The following is a 20535-nucleotide window of genomic DNA, read 5'->3' as shown; positions in this document are numbered from 1 at the left end:
GCTGTGTTTTATATAGCAGCTTTTTCATGCTTCATATTTGTCTGGTGGTGTCAGAATGTGAAAGCCCTGATTACTGCTTCTACTGCAGTTTTTTAGTAAATTTTCACCTTACGGAAGGTGTTGAAGTGATGACCTGGGAAGATTTGTCATTTCCTGTTTATCTTTAGAATAGATACAGCAGAGGCAGCAGCAGCCTTAGCTCCTTACCAGCTACTGGGGAGAATGTGAAAAGCCTGACATTTTTCTCTCAGCTAATTCCCTTCCACTCCCAGGCTTGTCTCTGCCATCTGGAGGGTGGAAAGGCATCAAACAAATGTCTTAAGTCAGGAAAATTATATATCCCCCAATTGAGGAGAGTCCTGACATTGATGGGGCCCAGTAGCTGAGTAATTGCCTTTTTGTGGTTCCTCTGGACTCTTGTTCAGTTTAATGTCATTTTCATGTTGCAGTACATGCAGCTGTGGCATCGAGGGTCCTGAGATGTTGCAGGCAGGCAGTCCCTACTAATGCCCCTCATGTTTCCAGTGCCCATTAAAGGCAATGGCAAAACTCACATTGACTTCAATGGGGCTAGAATTTTATGCCAGGAATTTGACACTTAGACCCAAGGTCCTGCATGTAACCCCATGTCTCTCTTCTGTTTTCTAGAGCACCTCTAGTGGTGAAAGGAGAGCTTGCTACCTGTGTCCATTGAGCTCTTACTCTTTTAGCTCAGGTTGGCAGTAAGAATGTCATTTATGATGATAGTTTTTGTGATAAAGACAGCATACCCCCTCAGGAACTGGGTTGAAAACACAACCTTATTTCACATGCCATTGAGCATCTAATGTCCATCAGATGATGATGACTTTCAACCACTACTGCAATGGGCTGGTTTCAAACCAGTGACTAGAGGTATATCCCCTTTCCAACCAACTGAGCCACCCAAGAACTTGCTTCTTTTTACATCTGTTTGTAACATGGTTATACAGTTGATCCAAAGGGGAAAAAATTGCATAAAGTCCCAGTTTTATGTTTTTGAGTGAAGTTAGTACTGATGGAAATGATGGATGAATTACAATGGTTAGGGTTAGACACATTAACAGCATTCTCACTCCCCACCAGTACCAGTACCAGCCCCTGCTGCTCTGGTGATGGGCCTCTTCTGAGCGGAGAGAGACACTGTCTCAACTTGTGGAGTGATTTTGTATGTGAATGGGGACTAAGCTTGACACTATCAAACAGGTGACCTAAGTCAGCATTGACCCACTGTTCCACCTGGTCCTCTCACTCATGGTGTCATTTTAAAACAATGTAGTAAGGCCCTAGTAAATGCTTCTTTGGTAGGACAAATTGCATTCTTTGTTTTTTTGCAGATGTTTTTGGTTCAGTGGGCTATTTTATATCCTATAGCATAGGCCAACAGATGCTATAAGCATCTCAAAATATATTCCCTGCCAACACACACGTTATGATGTTAGTGTCATGAGAAGACAACAGTCCTGAAATATGGTAAACTTATAGTCCCTGGAGTTCATCTTTACAGACCACCTACATTCTGTTGGTATCTGGGGGACCTATTTGTTCTTGCATCTAAGAGAAGGAGGAGAGAAACTGTCTTATTGAGAGTATATGCTGTAGACATGTTCCCTCTCACAAGGTACCCCCGGAATATTGTATTCTAACTGGGTTAAAACAAAATCAGAGCTCCTAAAACTTTTCCCTCACATACCTCTTACTGTCTGGAGAAATCATTTAGACTAATTTGAGGATTTTTCTTAAATGGACTCTGTGAACTTTATTAAACTTTTTCAGACAGAAGTGTGATTGTTTACCTACAGTTGCTACAAGTGCTGAAATAACTAGAGGAGGTTAAGAAATATTTTTTTCTCTCCCCCCTTTTTTAATGCCTAGTGCTGTCAAATGTGTACAATAGTCCATTTCAAGATTAACCTTTTATAGTCAATATCCCCTGTTGTTTGGGTGGGCTTTGGTCATAGGAACTATGGAGAGAAAAACATCTTTTTAAAATAAGAAAATGTAATTTGGCACTGGGAAGAGAGGAGCAGGTATCATGCCTGAAACAATTTTTAACTCATTTTTAAAATAACAACTACATTTCTGATTGATACCATTTTAAATAATGACAATCCCAGGCTAGTGGCTGGGAAGAGTCAAGAAACTTTCTGGGATGGGGTTGCCATCGTTGTTGTTCATTTGGGTTTCTATTCAGCCAAGAACTTTACTTCAGATGATTTTGCTATTTTTGTAGGGCACACAGGTGATGCTACTGGGATGGTCCCTAACTAAAGCCTGATCCAAAGCTCACTGAGTCAACAGAAACACTCCCTTTGACTTCAGTGGGCTTTGGATCAGATCCAGGTTTGATCCTGCAAACATTTGGGGTATGTCTACATTGCAATCACGCTAACCCAGATCTCGGCCCTAAAGTCCAAGGATCCCACAGTGGTGGAGGGTCTGAGTCAAGCTGGGACCCAGGTTTTAAGCCCTGTTGCTTTGCAGAGTAGACACAGCCCCACTGGCTTCATGCTGTAGGAATCCTCCAAAAGTATCCCACAATCCCATGGGCCGACTTCCTTTGTTCTCTGGACAGTTAAGTTTTCCACACTGCACCACAAACAAAGGGCTAGAGCAGCCATATTTTGGAAGGGCACTAGGAAATCTGGGATATGGGTGGTTGGACACAGGTCAGCATAATGCAGTGTAAATGCTGGCACCCCAGGTTGGGATCCAGAGTTTCAGTTCCTGACCTGGGGTTACAAATGAATGTAGATGCTCAAGCACTAGGTTAACAAACCCAGGGTCTGCTAACTTGAGTTCTACTAACCCTGGGCTTACATTGCAGTGTAGACGTATCCTTAGGCACATGTCTATAAAACTGGAAAGAATTTCCAATAGAAACAGTTATGTTAAAAACAATAAGCAAGGTTCACAGTCCGGGAAGTGAAGGATTGTGCCAGTTCATGAAAACCAGAAAATGCACTATTGTGTAAACCAGCACTGAAAATAAGTAGTCTGTTTTTGTTGTCTAAACTGAGTGAAATGCACAAGGTAAACAAACAGCTTCAATGATGAAAAGTAACAGAAGTCGCACAGATTTTTTTTTTTAATTCTATATATAGGTTTTCAACCTGTAAGTGTCCCTTTAAGTATTTTGCAGGTCTTGTTCTCTTTTAATTGATGATAATAACTGGGTTCTCTGTCATGGGAGCAATGATTAAGGTGCACAGACTGAGAATGGATTTAGAATACTTACTGACTGCTAATTGCTAAAGAAGGTGCACATCACTCTGGTTCAGCCCTTTGCTGTTTCTGAGCAGCGGTAACTAAAAAGAGTGGCAGTTCAGTATTTGCACAGAAGAATGATTTTTAAAAATAAAATTATGCAGTTGATCATTTCTCTGTTTCAATGAACTTTGTCCAATTTCTGCTGTTGCTTCCTTACATCCAGGCAGTCCTATTAACTTCATTGAGATTGCACAGATGTAACTGCAGGCAGAATCTTAGCCCCTTTTGTTTTAATTTGAATTCTATACACTGGACAGCTCTGACGGTATTTTCATGAGAGTTCATATTTGCATAAGTCTTAGATTTGCTCCTTTTATCACAACCAGTCCTGGTGCTGCTAATGTCTGAACTGTAGCTAGATCACACAGGTTTCTGACACCACAAAGACTAGAAACCCAGATACCTCATGTTTTTTATTCAGGTCTTTCAAAAAAAAACCACGATTTAAATTAATAGATTAAAACTCTTCCTTCTATTATTGCCAGCCTCAAGTGTTTAAAAATCATGAGATTGGCTTAAAAGTCATTAGATCTTTTTAAAAAAAATACATTTGGGTTATTTTTATTTGCCTTCTGATTTTGAAGTCTTTACAGAGAGAATGCACTTGCTTCACATTTTCAAGATTTTCTTTGCAAACTTGAGGGCCAGAAACGTACTTATTTTTTAAATTGGAATTCTCATACAATCTCTTGATTCATGAAGTTGAGCATTAAAAATAACACCAAATATCACAAAATTTACAATAAGATCACAAGGGTTGTCAAAACTGACAGCCCAGCTTTTCAAAGGACAAAAAGGGACTAATCCTGGAAAATGTCACTGGCTCTTTAAAAAAAAAAAAATGCTGATAACTGACTGTCTCAGTGTTCTGGGTGAAATGCGCTGTCCGGTGTACCCATCAATTCTCTGCTTTCCTTTTGTCTTACTCTTCTCCAGCTTTTCCTCTACTCTCCTTAATGTTTAAATTGTCTTGTTTAATGTGCTGAAAACATCACATGTATCTAAATCAGACCCACAGATACATGGGGCAGGAGGGATAGCTCAGTGGTTTGAGCATTGGCCTGCTAAACCCAGGGTTGTGTTGTTCAATCTTTGAGGGGGCCACTTAGGGATCTGGGGCAAAAATTGGTCCTGCTAATGAAGGCAGGGGGCTGGACTAGATGACCTTTCAAGGTCCCTTCCAGTTCTAGGAGATAGGTATGTCTCTAATTATTATTAAATGATTTTTCCATAGCAATTTTGCCTCAGGCAGATGTTTAAGGATCTACTACATAACCAATCCTGCTATCTGCTAAAAACACTGTTCTTCAGTGTAGATGGAACCTAACCATGACTTCAAATCATAATGGAAATAACCCAAACTTTCATATGATTTTAGGGACAGAGTTAGGTCTCACCTATGCTGCAGGGTTATACTGTGTTAAGGGACAGCCAGGCTGTAAATGGGCTCCCTGACATGGTTGGATTTGTATTGTACAGGTGACCTAAAATGGCAAGGTAGTACTTAATTGTACAGACATTATGATTAACAAAATAGTAAATGTTTCCCCCTGCTGGTCAACCAATAGTGGGATAAGCAGTGCTTGGATTCAAAATCAAAGGTGAGTGGGAAGGCAAATGTTATATAATATGTACCATCCTGTGGGAAGGAAACTAGTGCTCACGCAGCCAGGGGCAGGCCCAATGCTGTTTGCTAGCAGAGTGCCATCAGCCAGCTTCATACTCTGTAACATCTCATGTGCTGCTGACTGCTTCTATCAGCAGTACGGGGGTTCTCAGAACACAGCTGTACGGTGGCCTTTTAGGGGTACACCAGCCTACGGTGAAGCCGATGTCTTTTTGGATCTAAATTATGGAACAGAGAATTGTGGATCGATGTCCTGTGAGAATTGAAATTTCAGCCTTCTTGGTAAATCAAAATGATTCCATGAGAATGTAACCAGAGACACTGGCTCAGGGTGGCAACCCTACTCTCCTATCTGCAAGGCCAGGAACTAAATATAAATGTTCCTCTCTGGTGGTTAACCCATAGTGGAATAAGCAGCATTGTCAGTGGGGACATGGGGAGAAAGCTGATTTTGAAAACGACATGTCAGAGGACATTTTGCAAACTTCTGACATTCCAATGTTGATTTCTCTCTCTCTCTTTCTCTGCACCACTGATCTAAAATGGATGTTGAAAGAGTTCTGAACACTTTCACTGCCCCAGGCCCACTCCTGGCAGCAAAAAATCCCCTGCAGAATGCCACAGGAGACATGCGTCATGCAAGACACTGGCAAATGATTGGCCCCAGCATCCCTGCTTCCAATGTCTGTGGGAGGCAGAGCTGTTAGAGCCAGTCAGCTTTCATTAGTATGTATATTGATAATGCCTATCTGGTACTCTGAGATACTGTTCCAGGAAAGCAATTGTGAAAGTACTGTGCTCTTCCTGAATTTAGCTGGAACAGCCAATTCAGGAGAAAAGCAACAAACAGCAGTCCTGGCCTGCGTGAAACGATGATGACAACAACAAAAGAAACTGTTAAATAATATGAAAACTCCAGGGATTGGTTTGGCGATGTCAAACTTTGGCTTCGAATGATCCCTTTTAAATTGTATTTCCTTTTCTTATTGCATTAGCATTACTAGTTCTATCCACTGCTGGCAGCCCAGTATTACCTATTTTTCCTTTCATTATTTTAACTTCAGAAATAAAAGAAACCCAGTGGGAATAAGTTCCCAGATAACAGCCGCAAGAAATAAGTGCCAACAGTATAACTTTATCACCAGAGCATAGCAATGTAGTTCACCCTCATTGCCCTCTTTATTAACTCTTGTGTGCAGCGTTGGCCTTGCAGTTTGCAGTATCCCAAAGTTGTCAGGAGGGATTGGACTTGTATTGCCTTTGCTCTCTGATTGCTGCTGGAGTGCCGGGGCATTGGCTCATCTCTGCTTCTCCTCAAGATATACTCCAAGAAGGGACACTGATTTGAATTGGGCTGAGTTGCCTTTCTCCCTCATCTGTAAGGTGGGAGGAATTGGGTCTTATATGCCACCTCCTCCAGTCCCACTGTCCGAAAGAGGGCTCTAGCCCATGAGCTGCTAACGGGGGAGGGATAGCTCAGTGGTTTGAGCATTGGCCTGCTAAACCCAGGGTTGTGAGTTCAGTCCTTGAGGGGGCCACTTAGGGAACTGGGGCAAAAATTGGTCCTGCTAGTGAAGGCAGGGGGCTGGACTTGATGACCTTTCAAGGTCCCTTCCAGTTCTAGGAGATTAGTATATCTCCAATTATTAATTAATTAAAATATATTAATTAATTAAGCAGAGATAGCCAGTTAGGAGAAATTGTTTGGTGATTTTGTGATACAAGTAAACATAAAGCCACAACATTTTGTTTAAAAAGTTACTCGTTTATTGGAGTGTTCTGGCCATTATTGTTTGAAGCATAGCTAATAAAGGCACAGCATCTCCTTTAATGGGGGCAGCATAGTCCAGGGACAAGCAGCAAGGAACTCCAGGATTCTAATCTGCCACTGATTCAATGAGGGGCCTTGAGGAAGTCATTTCTTATTCTTCAGATGCAAAGTGAGGATAATAATATTCACTCACCTTAAGGGACGACTTGAAGGTTAGCTAATGCTTGTACAGTAATGTACAGTGAAGTCCAAGGATGTAAAAGCTTTAAGTGTATTCATAGTCATTATTTCTGCTAGCTGTAGCTAGTCAGAAGACAAGTATAAATGCAGTTCTTTCCCTGATTAATTCTCCCCTTACCATCCCAGTACCCTGTCTCTTTGTCATTGCACAGCCTTGTGCAGAACACCATCACTGTGCTTGCACTCAGGAAATAGGATTTCTAAGGGAGAGAGAAATCTTGCTGTAATGTTTGCTTGTTCTATTGGGGCATACAACAGTTTTGCTTTGCTTATGTTCTAAAGGGGAAGTGTTGGCGATCATTAAGAAATATGACAGTCTGTGCCTCCAAAGAAGAAATAGATTGTGGAGAGAGCTAGTGTGTGTTGGCTAATCCTAAAAACAGTCAGAAGACTGAGGCTCTAACTCCAACCTGTTACTGCCACCTAGGGTCAAAATTAAAAACTACATGCAGAAAAATGTCATCTGCAAAAAGTGTGGCTGCACAGTTTTGGGTGGGAGGAAGGAACAGTAGTCTCAGGCCATCTCTAAACTGTACTTCCGTTGTTAAAACTTTTGTCACTCAAGGGTGTGAAAAACACCCCCCCGAATGACAAAAGTTTTAATGACAAAAAGTGCCGGTATGGACAGCGCTTCAGTGGTAGGAGACGCTATCCCGGCACCGAAGCTACTGCTGCTCGTTGGGGTGGTTTTATTTTGTCTCCAGGAGAGCTCTCTCCTGGTGTCAAAGAGTGACCACACAGCGCACCATACAGTGGCGCAGCTGCAGTGGCACAGCCACGCCGTTGTAAGGTGCACAGTATAAACAGGCTTAGTTTCAGAAAGAAAGGAGAGTGCTTTGACTTATCAGTGTTCACTGTTGTCTGTGTGTATGATATGCCTATCTACTGTAAGCATGCTAACATAACATTTTCAAAGTATATTCTACTGGGAACATTGCTCTGGACTTTGGGGTAATGGTGGGGTTTCCAGCCTTAGACCTTTTTGCTTGGGTTCCTTCTCCTAATTTAAACTCCCATTTCTCTCTCCCACGCTCTTTGCTAATGGAGGCAAGTCCCTCCCAGTGCCCTCATGTCATGTAAGGGAACAGCCTTAATGTTGGTTATAGTCGATGGAACAAACTTTCACTGGCATCCAAGGGTAGTGACGATAAGCCATGAGATAGTACAGTACTGAACTAAGATCAGGGTTCTCATTCTGGTTGTCTGTCAGACTTGCTGCGTAATATTGTAAACACCCATAGTGCATGACAAAAAGAGAGTGTCTCAGACAGATCAGGCCTGAAACTTAAAAATGGGAGGTGGGATAGGGGGATAATCTATTTAAATGATATAGAAGCAAACCCAGAGTAAATATAGAATTTCTGTAGTCCCTGTAATAAATGGCAAACAAACTAACAAAAACCCCACGAATAAAACAGAAACAAAAATCATTGAGAAGTTCCCAAAGCGACAGAGGATTTGATGCAATTGGTTGAGAATGTCGATCAGTTGAAAGGGAGCTTTTCTTCAGTCTCATTAGAAATATTCCTTTTTGAAATGTGGAGCCAGTCAGATGTTTTTGCCTCATTGTAGTCTCTGAATTTTTATTATTCATAATTTTGTGCTTCTAATTTACCTTGATTTAATTAAAAAATATTGAAGCCATTGCACCTCTTCCAACAAATTCCTTTTCCTTCCCCCCCACCCCCCAATTTGTTGATGTGTTGACTGTAAACTGAGGAAGCTGGGTGACTTTGGAGGCATCAGGAAACAAAATATGTAAAAATGGCCTTGAAAAGTCACCTGCCTGATAAATCTTTTTGTGAAATACAAAACAAGGAAATTATTGTATGAAGCATATCCAATATCACAAGCTCTAAACCTTGACTATTATCTTTACTTTTAGACCTTTTAGTGTGAATACAATAAACTTTATCAACTGCCATTATTATTTCAAGACCTAAATCTAAAGCTTCTCTCCATAAATTATTACCAAAAGCAGGAATATGCCCATGAGAAGACCTAGCTGGAACACTAAGGTTTTTACTTCTAATATTTTTAATTATTAATTTATCATGAAGAGACACATCCTCTTCCATCCCAAAATCTAACGCTGTTTGAAAAGAATCAAATGTAGGGCTCAATACATGAGATTGTTCTATCTAATTATAGATCTTGGAGCCCAATTCGGCAATGCCCATCATCTACCACACTAGAGAGAAAAACTTAAGGGAGCCAGATCCCATATGCTCCCAGCCATGCCTTGGCCCTTGGTAGCATCATCGTTAATGTAGAAACCACATCTTTTAAAAACATCATTGACCAGCATCCCTTCAGTTAGAATATTCAAAACCCCACAACATCCTAAGTGTCACAAATGCCATAACCCAGCCTAGCAACACATGGGAAAAGAACTGACCCAGGAGGCAGTCCCTCTGGAGGCAAACTTCCCACCCCTGGCCAGCAACATGGAGCTTGGTCTTCGCTGGTGGAGTGGCAGGAGCTGGTGCCAGGGCTGAGAGGTACTAGCAGCTTTATTTAAGTATAAAAATCACAACTCCCTTATTTAAAAAAAATAACTTGTGAATTATTCAGTAAGGGAAAGTAGTTATTGTTGTGTTTATACCTAGTGATCAGCTGATGAGTGAAAATAAGTTAAGAGCCATAGATTGATTTTTTATTTTTTTTAGTATTGAATTACTATATTTCAGTGTATTCACTGATAGAGAAATAGCGAGAGAGAGACTACAATACAATACTATAAAATGTTTATCTTATTTTAATTGGTGCAACTTCAGATTCCAAGAAAGGAGATAAGGGAGTTCTCTGGCTGGCAGCCAGTAGCTGAGAGTGAAAACTTGCCCGTACTCTTCATCTGCTGGCTGTCAGGTGAAATCCACAAGTATGGGGGCAAGGAGAGTATAAGGAAAAACTTCTTTAACATGTTCCCTTTGATAAGTGAAATAATTTCAAGGATGGCAAAGTGGCTGAAAAGATCTAACTTGGTGTCAGATACCTGTGCAGCCAGAACTGTCTTTGGCCAAACACATACCTCTTTCATAATGGAGGTAAGATTTTCTTTTTAGAGTGAGGGAAAAATCCCAAACAACTTTTATGGCATCTCAGTCCCTGATGCAGCAAAGCATGTAAGTAAATTAAGCACTACATTTTAAACTAAAATGTTTAATTAATGTAGGAAATCTGCATCCAACCCCTAATACCCCACTGTAAGAGCAAGAACCTAACAAACTGAAATGTAGTTAATAAGAGGGGTGAGAAACATTTAGTGCTTGATATTAAATACAAAAGATTTTTGTTTGCAAAACCTTACAATATCCATCTAATATATAAAATCTAATAAAAGAAAATTATAAGGAAGATTGTACACATGCATTTATTTCTCTCTTGTCTTTTACCTCCCCTCCCCCATTCTCGTTTTTCACTTTTTTCTGTTCTCTTCTCCTTTTCCCATTTTGGCACCTTCCCTCCTTTTTTGCATTTTATTTGTTCAGTGTCATGAAACTTGTTTCTAATTGTTCTTGTGGGGCAGCATATCTCTTTCTGCTTCTTCAGGAGGTTCTTATACATGGAATAGCTTTGGATTGCAGTGGAAATTCACTAACATCCTACTCACTTTCTCCTGAATCCCCTTCCATGTGATTAACCTTATGGCTTGTCTACATGGGAAAGTCATATCAGTATAATTATATTGGTATAGGTAAATTGCTACAAGTTATACTAGTATAATTCCCTGCACTGCATGGACACTTATTCTGGAGAAGAGTGGACTTTTCCAATTTGGCTTAAAATGCTTGCAAAACGATATATGCTAAACTAGAAAAAGCCACTCTTATTCTACAATAAGAATGTCCATCCAGGGAGTTAAATCACTATCGTTATACCAGTGTAAATTCATACCTTACCTTATACTGGTATAACTTCCCATGTAGATAAGTCCTGGATGTAGAAGGAACCTGACTCAGTGCTGTGTGCAAGCCCAGGAGACTATCCTTGTCTTACCCCTTCCTCCCTGACACAGTGCCCCCTCACTATTCAAACTATGTGCCAGTGCTTTCTTTCTTTCTTTCTTTCTTTCTTTCTTTCTAGTAGGGATTAGGAAAGCAGGTACACATTTCTCACATTGGAAAAGGCTAAAAATGAGCAATGGGAAACTGAGGCAGAACAGCTGCTGCAAAGTGAATAAACATGCCATAAGGTACCAGGGAATGGAACTGAAGAAGAGAGTATGTAAATGAATGAGCTCCCAGGCTTTCTACATAGAGGAGGATTGAGGGGCATGGTGAAAAAGCAGGAAGGTGAAATTTACAATAAACCAAAAAGGGACAAATGGCTTTTTCCTTTTACTGGCATTTCTTATATTTGTATAATGACAGAACTTGAGTTAGTTCCAGGAAAGTTATCATGACTGAGATGCTTCAGCAAAGCCAATTACTTCTTAGAAATAACATTTTTATTTTGCCACATTTCGATTGAATATCTGTGCTTTACAGCTTCTCTTGTCCCTTTTGGATTTATCTTAAAGCTGTATTCCTTTCAGCTCTGATATTTTCAAGTAAAATAAAGCCATCAAGGTAGTTATTGCTGCGCTGAAAAGAAAAATGTAATGAAATAACAATATACCTTAAGCACTTTGCCCTTATTGACATTTTCTTATTTTTTGTTCGTGCTGTCATTCTGCCCTTAATGTTCTAAAGTGTCAAAAATGTATTAGTGGCATACAAAAGAAAATCCTTAGCAGGAAGATAGTTGTGGAAAGGGATTGAGAAATGGAAATTGGTGGGTGAAACCTTGCTTACCCTGAATGGTCATAATTGTACACTGGGTTGGCCAAAGAGATCCTGGGTTCAGAATATTATTTCATGTGTATGTGGCGTGAGAGAGCGACTAACCAATGAGATCATGAACGTTAGATTCTGTTGGGGACCATTTGAGTAGTAGTAGCCCATAGTATTACAAGACAGGTAAGGAAAGTCATGTGAAATTCAAGGAAAACAGGTGAATGTGCAAGCTTGTACTAAATGAAAAAAAGCAAATTTTAAAGATGGTTCAACTTGAATGTTGCACTTATGTTTGCTTTCTGTGTTTTTGGCTGAGTTCTGAGTTCAGTTTTCAATGGTAGAAGAAGTGATAGGTTATTTTTTAATAATGCTTCTTTTGATGAATGTAACCAACTGGTACAAGCTGATAGTTCTGAAAAGTTCTCTTCCATTGAAATTAACTTTATGCAAGAAGTTAATATTCTTTTCTGTTTTCTTTCTCCTGCTAGGAAGGGTGCTTGTGGCCTTCAGACAGCTCAGTCTCACGACAAGGTGCTTCAGAGGTAATGCTTAATTTCTTGGTAACCTTCAATGATTTGCTTTACTGCTTCTAACATATATTTCCCCTCCCTCAAAAACCATTGTTTGGTTGGCTTGCCTACAAGTTGGTTAATTACGTCTTTTTAATATAGATCAAAAGAGTAAAACAATAACTTAATAACTTTAGGCCTGTGTGAATCATTGTCTTTAAATTGTAAGTTCCCACAAGATCTGTATGAAATCAGTAGGCTTCTGCACCGGAGCACGGGATTGGAGCCCTGGCTAAGCGTTGAGTAGAAGGAAACAGATGACATTTTCTCATGGTGGAATGTCTTGGACCTTTTTCAATGCGCTTAAAAAGTGCATCTGGATTCCCCTACAAAGCAAGATTTTAATCTGTGTAGGAAGAAAGGCTCTCATTGCCAAAAATCAATGTTGGGATATTTTCTTAGGTTCACAACTAATTTATTTCAGGGGTGGAAACAGAAATAACTTCTGGAATGTTTTATGTTTAAAGAAGTAGAACCCCCCCCCCCCCCGAACATTTTTATAACTTGACAAAGAGGTGGGGGATTAAAACCCTTTAGGGAACACTCCTCATTTTTAAAGCCATTCACAAATTACTTCTTCTGGATTTTTACCCCGCCTCCAGCTCACAGCACCACTGATGGGCAAGAGTCTCCACACTGCAATCATAGGGTGTGATTGCAGCTTGTGTAGACATCCCTGAGCTAGCTTTGGTTTAGCTATCTCAGGGACCAGAATAGTGAAGCTGCAGCAGTATGAGCTGCAGCACAGGCTAGCCCCACAAGTAATTATCGTGGGCTCCAGGCAGGCTTGTATAGCCTGTGCTGAAGCAAGTGTTGCTGAAGCTTCATTGCTCTGGTCCCCAAACTAGCTAGATTAAAGCTATCTTGGGTATGTCTCCATGAGCGGTGTGTGACTGTATGTGCATCTGACTTGTTTAATCTGTGTCTGAGCTCGCTTGTTAGCTCCCTGAGGCAGGGACCATTTTCTCTTTGTTGGCCCTTGATAAATAATAAATACTCATAATGTTTTGCTGGGTGATGCTTGGAAGTGGATTCACAGCTCCCTCTTCCCTCTTTCAGATCATGTATGCCCCAAGGTCCAGGGACAGGTTTACCGCTCCATCATTCATGCAGCGGGACCGTTTCAGTCGCTTCCAGCCAACCTACCCTTACATGCAGCATGAGATTGACCTTCCTCCGACCATCTCCCTCTCTGATGGAGAAGAGCCACCACCATACCAAGGGCCATGCACGCTGCAGCTCCGGGACCCAGAACAGCAGATGGAACTCAATCGAGAGTCTGTCAGGGCACCACCCAACAGAACCATTTTTGACAGTGACTTGATAGACATTTCAATGTACAACGGGGGCCCATGCCCACCAAGCAGCAATTCGGGCATAAGTGCAACCAACTATAGCAGTAATGGAAGGATGGAAGGACCACCCCCAACATACAGTGAGGTCATGGGTAATTACCCAGGCTCCTCTTTTTTCCATCACCAGCACAGCAATGCACCTCCTTCATCACAGAGGGGGAGCAGACTTCAGTTTCAGCAGAACAATTCAGAGAGCACAATAGTCCCTATTAAAGGCAAAGACAGGAAACCAGGAAACCTTGTCTAAGTTACTTTCCCAGGTGCACTTGAACTGAAGACAAGAGAATCAAACAGGAATGTGGAGGAAAATCCCCACATTCCTGGGCACAATGTTGTTAAGTTACACGTGGTACAACTTAGTAAAACCAAACGTGCAAACCAGTTCTTTGTTTCTGATTCCTTTCAGGGGAATTGCATGCAAAGTGGATTGAGATAATACAAACTTCCATTCAGTTTGGCCATGAGCAGTGTTTTGGGGGAAAATATATATTATTTTTTTTAAATAAACTATTTGAATTATTTAATTCTAAAAGGAAACTTAGCACAGAAATTAGGCTTGTACAGCCTGTTTTATATTAACTGAATGGCAGAAAGAAGAAAGTTTTGCTAGGTAATTGGGAGAAGAATCGGCCAGTTTGCTTTTTTCTCCCAAGGCGTGGAATTTTTTTTATATGAATCAAAATTCCTGTTTTGTGTGCCAAGGTGTAAAGTTGAGAAATTAGATGAATGCAAGGAGTTAATTTGTGTTGTGAAAAATGTGTTTTAAAAAGTTGCACTATCTTAATGTTTTAAAAAATATATATATGAGGGAACTGTTTTACGTGAAGTTCTTCTATATGTTGTCTTTTCAAAACCTGTGGAATAATGATTAGACCCCAGGAGTAATCTGGAGGAGTTTGCCCCACCTGGTATTTGTCACTGAAAGGGGATTGTTGAATTTAGCCTAACACCTATTGACTTACATAAATCAGGAAATACAGGGACACTTAACGTGTTGTTATCTTTGCAGTAATTTGCATTAAAATAACAGTGCATCAATGAAGTGTCTTGGAGACTCTTGGATGGAAGTAAGCAAACATGAAATTCCAGCATTTCATATCACTTAGGTTGTTTTAGCTATTACATGGTTTAGGCCATTTGTTTCATTAAAAGCAAAACATACTAATTTATATTAATTATTAACAAAGCACTGTCATTTTTCCCCCTTTTCACAATGCAGTATCATTAATACTTAAGGTTTAAGAGTTTTTGTCTTCAATGTAGCCTGAAATATATTTAGTCACATATCCTGACGTTATGCAATAAATCGTTTAAAAATGCAAGGTGGTTCTGTCCCCCCCCGCTCCCCTCCCCCCCGAATGCAGTTAAAATATATGACTCTTTCTTGTGCATTTTACTGTTCAATTTCTATTTAAATTCTCTACTGAGATCCATCCTGTTTAAGCAAGTGGACCTCAGTAACCATACCCCCTCCTATGCAGTTTCTGCAACACATTTGATACTTTTTACAGTGCTAATGATATTGGCAATGGTTTCTGCAGCATTTGAAAGCCATTGGAAGTGACTTGGGAGCCCTGGCTAATCTCACTGTAAGCCATTTCCTCTGGGCCTGATCCTGAAACCCCTTACTCATGCACGTAATCCCATTGAGCCCAATGGGACTAGGCACATGGGTAAAGATTACTCACGTGTGTGTGTGTGTGTGTGTGTGTGTGTGTGTGTGTGTGTGTGTAGGATCTGGCCCTATTTTTCTAATACTGGTCTTAAAGTAATTGGAAGATATGTGTCTGCCTGTCGAATGTTGCCTAGGGTTTTGCTTTCTTTCCATGGTTAGCTTCTCTGCCGAAGCTAATGTAAGAATTGGAAGGCAATTGAAGAATGGTGGTAGTGACTTCAAGAGCACACAGAAAAAGCACAATATGCACTTAAAATGCATTTTGGAAATGGACTTTAAAAGAAAAAAAGAATCTTTAGAGTCTTAGTTTTAATATTCCTAATATATATGTGTAGTAGAGTTTTCACTGTAAGGTCTCACTTTTTCTACAGTCTTAAGCCTAGTGCTTTGTTAACAGCAGCAACCAACGAGTGCATCAAATGCACTTCAGAAAAGTACTGTACTGTACAGCACCTGTTCCGATTGCTGGAGGTTGGATTTCTGTGTGACTTCTACATACTACAGGGCTTGATTGAAACATTGATTACTGAAGTGAATCTTTGATCTATGCAGAGTTTTAATGCCAAAACAGCGTGTGTGTATGCATGTGTGTGTTCATTTTATGGGTCTCTGTATAGATAACTTCCTTAGTGAGGTGACTTTGTACTATTCTAGCTTGATGAATATTGGAATAACTCTATTCTGAACAGACAGCCCCATTTATAACTGATCAGAATCTGGTAATGCAAAGTGAACCCCTTTTATTTATTTAGCTATATCTGAAGGGAGAAGTAGGAGACTGGATTTAGCAGTTTCCCTTACTAATGCCTCCAGCACAGATGTTTATGGGATGACTGACTAGCTGTCTGTCGATTATAGCTCTTGCCTTTTATAGTTTCTGGGAGTAATACATCTTGGAATTAGGATTTTAGGCTACACTTGAGAGTTGCAGTGCTGGTCGTCCAGCTGTGCAGGGACAGTGCTGGTGTGTGGCCACACTCACAGCTACCAGCGCTGGTGTGTGGCCACATTTGCAGCATTTGCAGCGCTGTTGGGAGTGATGCATTATGGGCAGCTATCCCAGCTTTCAAGCGGCAGCAACGTGCTTTTCAAAAGAGGGGGATAGGGTGGGGTGGAGTGGAGTGTGACAGGGAGCAGAGGAGAGAGAGAGAGTGGATTTTTGGAGCCGACACTGTGAATCGGCTCCCTGCTTTTGCAAAATCAGAAACTTTTTCCGATCCCTTAGTGTTAACTGCAAACAGCCTGCAGACCAGATAAGCAGCTGCCGACTCCCTCTCCCTTTCTCGCTGCTGTTTCTCTCCTCAAGCAAAAAGCAAACACTCAACCCCTGTGAATCAGGCAGGCAGGGGGGATATCTCATTTGATTGTTCACAGATTGATCACAGCAAACAGGAGCTGTGTTTGTTTTTTTAGATAAGCAGCTCCCGGAGCGGAGCCCCGAGTTCACAACAAAACAAAGAGAGGCTGCATAACAAAACAAAGGGGTTAAAAGCATTCTGGGATATCTCCTAATCCCTGGAGGCCAATAGCAGCGCTGGTGTGTGGCCACACTTTACAACCAGCGCTGGATCACCAGCGCTGCAATGCTTATTCCCCAGGCAGACCCAGGTGTACGGCCAGCGCTGCAGCCAGGGAGTTGCAGCGCTGGATGTGCCCTGCAGGTGTGGACACTTACTAATTGCAGCGCTGGAAAGCCTCCACCAGCGCTGCAAATCTCAAGTGTAGCCATACCTTTACAGGTGACCTGCAGGCTTAGGCCAGAGGCAGTATCCACAATTTAAGTCACTTCAGTGACTTTGTTGCTATTAGAGGTGAGCAGAACTGAGTTGTTGCCTAGATCAGGATTATTCAGCCCTGAGGCATCTTGGTCAGAGAACAAATGGAAATCAATTGTCATTCAGTCAGGGAACCACTGGGCCAGGAGAAGGGCAGGTGAGCAGTCTTTGGCATTGGACCAGTTTGAATACAAGCTTTCCCTCTGCTCTGCAGATCTCATTAAAGCCACATCTATTGACTTCAAAGCCACCTCTTGGGAATGTATCTTCTTTGAGGATAACCCTTTACCATCTTTCCACCCTAGTGTCCCAGTGTGTTTGTGTAACTCCTGTTAACATTGATGGATGTGATGCATGCACATACAGAAGAAAACACCTACCAAAATGGTCTGTTAGGTTTACAAACACTGCAGAGGAAGTAACACATTATCTCAGCTCTGCGAAAAGCTGATTATATCTTAATGAATGTTAGTAATCTCTGATGTGGATTCTGTCAACAATATTACAAAGGAGTGCTCTTTCTTTCTTTCCGCTCATAGAGAACAGAGAACACGCCAGCACTGTTAGAACTGAACTCCAAAAGAGAAAATAAGAAGAAATTATATCAAACAAGAAGTCACTGTCAATCTGTTCAGGCTCAAAAATGGTCATTCTCTCAAGGGAGGTAAATTCTATGCAGCAATTATGGAGGAGTCTGCAAAAAGACTCAGGACCATATTCTACAATGTCCTAGCCACCCAAATGTAATTTTTAAACTATTAAATTGATTCTACAGATTATCATATGGGTAAAACTCCACATACATGGTACATTTTTGTGTATGTGTCCATGTATGTATAGTATATGTAAAATACACACAAATATACCACATACGTAGAGGCTTTTATCTAGGTTTTTATCCTCTGACTGCCTTACTTGCCCTCTGCCCAATAACCTATCTTCCTCAAAATTTACTGAAACACTCCACATTTCTGAGGAACGTCAAACAGCTATTACTTTTAAAAAATTTAATCTGTCAGAAATAGATATTCCCTCCTCTTCTCTCCATCTCAGATGTAGAATTCCTCCCCAAAATTACCTTGTTCTAAGGCCCAGGCTGGACAAGTTTCAGCTGTTGGACTGGTGTCAGCTTTTCTAGTCAGAAAAATGTCTAATCTTCAGTGTGTGTTGCTGGTGGTCTCACAGGGATAGGAAAGGGAGCTTTATGCTATCAGGAAGTGGGGATTACAAACTTCTCAGTGGAATACATATCACTGACTTCTAGCCCTGGAATTACAGAAAAATCTCTCAAGCCTATTTTTAGAGGTTTGCCTGGCTCCTTCTGAGCATGGCGCAGTTGGACTCCTGGTATGTGAGGCATCTGACTTTAAGGTATGAATGAGAGATGAAAAATAGTCCCAGTAAAAATGTTAAAAGCTCTCTCAAGTATTCTTAAGATAGCATTTCTGTGAGGTGTATGGCATATAGAGAATACATGATACTGTGATGTGATAGGAAAGTTTGGTCATCATTAGTTTGGGATGATTTCCATACGCCCCACTCATGGCTTTGTCATTCATCTAACCCAAACTCATGCTGATAACATTTTAACCACACTGTTGTTCATTCTCTGTATGTGAGAAAACATGCACATGTTCTATATATGCAGTCATGATCAACAGAATAACTGCCTTTATTTTTGTTTCTGCAACCATGGAATTAATTGGAACCGTGCAATTAATTGCATTTATTTTGCACCTTTGACCTCATTTTCATTCTGCTCACTAATCCATCCCAGTTGGAGCTGTTTCTGATGTTCCAAATCACAATACTACTAGCTTCAAATGAAAAATAGCCTGCCACTAAATTTTTTCCTATAATTGTGGCTTGGCTGAAAACGGGGATTGTTATTACATTGCTGCAAGAATAGCACAATTCACTAGGAAAAAAGCTTTAGCCCAGTGAACAACTCAGAGTGCAGGCATTCTACTGTTCTGTAGGAAGCATTCATTTCTAGCCCTGACAGAGTGTGTGTCATTGAACCTTAAAACTGACACCTTCATTTGTAAGACATATTTGAAGGTTTTAAAAATGTTTTATAACTAACATTTCTCTGACTCTGAGGCCTGCACTCTCATGGTAACTAAGGCAACCAGGCTTTACAGGCACGGAATACAAAAAAATAGTACCAATCAAAACACACACACTCTAAAATTGTTCTTAAAAAGCTTGTAAGCAGGAGGAATAAACAAAACACCTGCTGGTGTGTTTGAAAGGATTAATTGGGATTTGGATATTTGGGGTTTTCCCAGAAATTCTCATAGCTGGAGAATTTGTTTGTGTTTGCCCACACAGACGTGTACACCTTCTCTCTATCTGTTCTAGTCATCCAGATATTAGTTATTATTCTATAACCAACTTCCAGGGATGCTGCGTGGGTTTATTTTCTGTCATAAGCCAATTTAAAATGTCCCTTTCATGCTATAGGAAACTATTTTGAATCCTGCTTTGTTACATGCCTGGCCAGTGGCAGGTAACCACTCAAAGTTGGAAGTGTGAGGAGCACCCGCTCTCTTCCCTCGCCCTTTGAATAATGTACAGTACCCTGCTTCAACCAGTTGTCCAGGTTCCCAACTCCGACATGGGGCACTGGTGCATCTTCCATCCAACTGCTCTCCTCATTAGGACGCATTTGAAAGGAGTCCTCGTGTATTGGGGACTGCCCTGAGGAAGGCCGCTTGTACTGAGGTCCTGCAGTGAAACAGATTTTTAAAACTACAGAAGCACATTGTCTCTAATAAACCTAGGTGGCACTAACAAGGGACCCACATTTGAGAGTTGGCTCAGATGACGCTTTGCTTTAGGTTACTTTTCTTTTCTGTTTAGTTTAAGGGCTGTTACAAGAATCTTGTGAAATATTGTTGGCCTTTCCCGTTCTGTACATGCTCCGAAACTAAGCCCAAATGTGTCACTTTTGTTTTCACCCCTTCCCGCCCCAAGGAGTTACTGTCATCGACTTGTTTAACATCTATAGAGGCCCTCATAGCAGCATTTCACGTGTAAAAAAACCTTGTGGGGATTTGTCTGAGTTACATCGTTTCAGCTGAACTTTCAGAGTTTCGTTTGAATTTCTCTTTACTTGCTACGTTTCCTTTTTAAATTACAATTTGCACATCTCATTATGGGGTCCCACTTTAAAATCCAGACCAAGGCCTACCTACGAATGTTGGCTCAGGCCTGGTCTGCACTTAGCAGTTTTGCTGGCATAGCCGTGTTGCTCTGGAAGTGATCCCCACCTCCTTGACATAGGTATGTCAGCAAAAGCCCTAATGTAAATGCAGTTAAACAAATGGCACAAAAGTCCTTTTGCTAGTCTAGCATACGCCATTCGGGGAACTGGTAAAAGATCTTTTGCTGATATAAGCTGCATCTCCACCACCGGGGATTTGCCAGAATATAGGTATAGTTATACCAGCAC

At 40.9% G+C, this 20535-nt stretch overlaps 1 protein-coding gene across 13 annotated transcripts in view; it reads left to right on the top strand.

Annotated features, from left to right (window-relative positions):
* The window catches only part of LDLRAD4 (low density lipoprotein receptor class A domain containing 4), a 234892-nt gene extending 220452 nt beyond the window's left edge, over positions 1-14440 (top strand). For all 13 annotated transcript variants that reach the window (XM_039525321.1, XM_039525329.1, XM_039525328.1 and 10 more), the window contains 2 exons: positions 12193-12246; positions 13333-14440. In XM_039525321.1, the coding sequence (XP_039381255.1) occupies positions 12193-12246; positions 13333-13875 (597 nt within the window). In that variant the 3' untranslated portion in view covers positions 13876-14440. The remainder of the gene's footprint in view (positions 1-12192; positions 12247-13332) is intronic.
* The last annotated feature ends 6095 nt before the right edge of the window (positions 14441-20535 follow it).

The sequence above is a fragment of the Mauremys reevesii genome, linkage group 2 (genome assembly GCF_016161935.1).
Source record: "Mauremys reevesii isolate NIE-2019 linkage group 2, ASM1616193v1, whole genome shotgun sequence".
In the NCBI taxonomy this organism is placed as follows: Eukaryota; Metazoa; Chordata; order Testudines; family Geoemydidae; genus Mauremys; species Mauremys reevesii.
This window is presented reverse-complemented; position numbering and strand designations above follow the sequence as displayed.